Source organism: Aplysia californica, unplaced genomic scaffold (genome assembly GCF_000002075.1).
Source record: "Aplysia californica isolate F4 #8 unplaced genomic scaffold, AplCal3.0 scaffold00729, whole genome shotgun sequence".
Taxonomy (NCBI): domain Eukaryota; kingdom Metazoa; phylum Mollusca; class Gastropoda; order Aplysiida; family Aplysiidae; genus Aplysia; species Aplysia californica.
This window is the reverse complement of record NW_004797999.1, coordinates 36,212-38,955: the sequence shown is the minus strand read 5'-3', so window position 1 is coordinate 38,955 and position 2,744 is coordinate 36,212. Positions and strand designations below refer to the sequence as shown.

The 2,744-nt window shown below is 42.3% G+C and overlaps 1 protein-coding gene across 1 annotated transcript in view; it reads left to right on the top strand.

Moving 5' to 3' along the window:
- The window catches only part of LOC101856691 (protein disulfide-isomerase A6), a gene marked incomplete in the record, with an annotated part of 15,550 nt that overhangs the window by 7,715 nt on the left and 5,091 nt on the right, over positions 1 to 2,744 (top strand). Inside the window, 3 exon segments of the mRNA XM_005108864.3 lie at positions 286 to 423; positions 1,262 to 1,419; positions 2,569 to 2,641. Coding sequence (XP_005108921.1) covers positions 286 to 423; positions 1,262 to 1,419; positions 2,569 to 2,641 — 369 coding nt within the window.

Below are 2,744 nucleotides of genomic sequence, written 5' to 3'. Positions count from 1 at the left end.
CACCTCTTTTTTTGCCCTCTTAAAAATGAATGGCTTATGCAGCTATTGGTAGTTGGTTTGTAACATCGTATTTAATCATAAATAGAGTGATAGCAGAGATGTTTCTGTTTATATGTATAATATATACATGTACGTCTTTCACTTAAATGAAAATTGAGTGTTAACTGTATTCCAAGTAACGTAATATTTTCTAATGTCCTTCTATTGTGTGTGTGACGTGGTGCCTTCATCTTCTCCGTGGTCGTACACTCGTGTAATGTCATGTTCTAATGTCGTTGTGTTCAGGTCCAAGGGTTCCCCACCATCAAAATGTTTTCCGGCGGAGAAGCCACGGAGTACGACGGAGGAAGAACGTCAGGCGACATTGTCCGCTGGGCCATGGACAAGCTGGCCGAGAACATCCCTCCTCCTGAAGTCAAACAGGTGATTCCTGCTGTTCTCTTCATACTTAGTGTTTTCTGCTCTACTCTTCAAACCTAAAGTGTTTTCTGCTCTACTCTTCATATATATTATAATATATCTAAAGTGATTTCTGCTCTACTCTTCATATATATTATAATATATCTAAAGTGATTTCTGCTCTACTCTTCATACCTAAAATGTTTGTTTTTTTGGTGTTTTTTTCTACTAGTTTTTTCCGACAAGTTGATTTGAAGAGGGTGTGAAATAATAGTGAATGTTGTTGGAATTTTTTTTAAAAAGTTGAATGAGTCCGAGGACAGATGATTTATCATAGCATGTAATAGTGACCTTTTACTTTGCGCTTTAGTTTGATAAGGCGTTACCAAGTTTTGCCTTGTTTTCATATCGTATTTATTTAAATTTAAGGGTGTAATTTTTCGGGTATCTGTTGCGTATATTTCAGCACAATGAGCTACAAGCCTTATCTTGTCTTATCTTGATTAGGCTCATCTCATCTCATCCTATCTCATCTCATCCCATCCCATCTCATCCTATCTCATGTCTTCTCATCCCATCTCATCTCATCCTATTTCATCTCTTCCCATCTCATCCTATCTCATCTCATCTCATCCTGTCTCATCTCAACTCATCCTATCTCATCTCATCTCATCCTATCTCATCTCATCTCGTCTCATCCTATCTCTTCTCATCCCATCTCATCTCATTCTATCTCATTCTATATCATCTCATCTCATCCTGTCTCATCCTGTCTCATCTCATCTCGTCTCATCCTATCTCTTCTCATCCCATCTCATCTCATTCTATCTCATCTTATCTCATCTCATCTCATCTCCCTCAGATCACAGACAAGTCGGTGCTGCAGGAGGCGTGCGACGACCACCAGTTGTGCATCGTGTCAGTGCTGCCCCACATCCTGGACTGCCAGTCGAAGTGCCGCAAGGACTACCTGGCCACCCTCACTCGCCTCGGAGAGAAATACAAGAAGCAGATGTGGGGGTAGGTGGGGTGGGTGGGCCCGCCACAAACTTGTTTGTCTACTCTACTGTTATGTAGATCATTCTTATACCAATCTGTACCCCCTGGGGTGTGGGTGGTTGGCGGGTGCTCTGGTGTGGTTTGCTTCTTCTTTCCTATTAAACATCTATCGTCCTTATCTCCCCCTCCTTCTTTTTTATGTTTGTTACTCTCTTGTAACACCTCTAATCTTCTGGCGCTCATATGACCTTATACAGTTGCAGGCGCCGTAAAACCTCTACTAAAATTTTAAAAAACGCTCTGGGGTCATTTTTTACCCCAGGGGTTGTATTTTTCACATTTTAGAATACTTCTAGTGCGAAGATCTCTTTGAAACTTTCAGTACTTCTCAAAAAATCATTTTGATAGACTGCTATCCAAAGGGTACGAATTGGATTAATGAGTAAATTTCCTCTTTGGAAAGTGATGGCACAGAGTTCCCCATGTCGTATGGATACGATAGTAAAACACGACGTACGGAGAGGGTTAAATAAGTTAACAGTGTTGATTGAGGCCGTTAAACCTATCCCATATACACACTTCGTGATTGTCCCTGCCACAGATGGATGGGGGCTCAAGCTGGACAACATGTCTCATACACAAACACATGGTCACTTTTAAGGACAAGTGGGCTGAACCAGATTTAGGGGGTTTCTAGAAATCTTGGCCGACACCAAAAGTGGGCATTGCCCTACCTATAGGAGAAGTTTGGTTTCATACGTGTGTATATTTGTTTGGTTATAGAGAAAACTCAAAACTCTCCTTGTCTTTTAAAGAAACTAAACAAGGGGCAAAAACTTTCCCTTCGATTTTCTCAAAACAGCATTTTGCGGGATAGCTCCCTTGTGCTTAAATGCGACCATATGTCACATACACACACAGGCACCTGCACACACACATTTTTCTCTCTCATCCAACATGCTTACTAATACATACACCTGTTTACATCTCCTCTACCTCCGTGCCACAGCTGGGTGGGGGCTGAAGCTGGATAACATGTCACACACATACACACACAGAGACACACACACACACACGAACACTCACAGGCACCTGCACACACACATTTTTCTCTCTGATCCAACATGCATGCACACACATGTTTACATGTCGCGTATTTCCCTGCCGCAGATGGGTATGGGCTGAAGCTGGACAACAGCTGGAGTTGGAATCCACACTGGACATCGGAGGCTTTGGATACCCGGTTAGTGGTCATCTCACTCTGTGTGTGTGTCTGTGTGTGTGTGTGTATGTGTGTGTGTGTGTGTGTGAGTGTGTGTGTCTGTGTGTGTGTGTGTGTGTGTGTG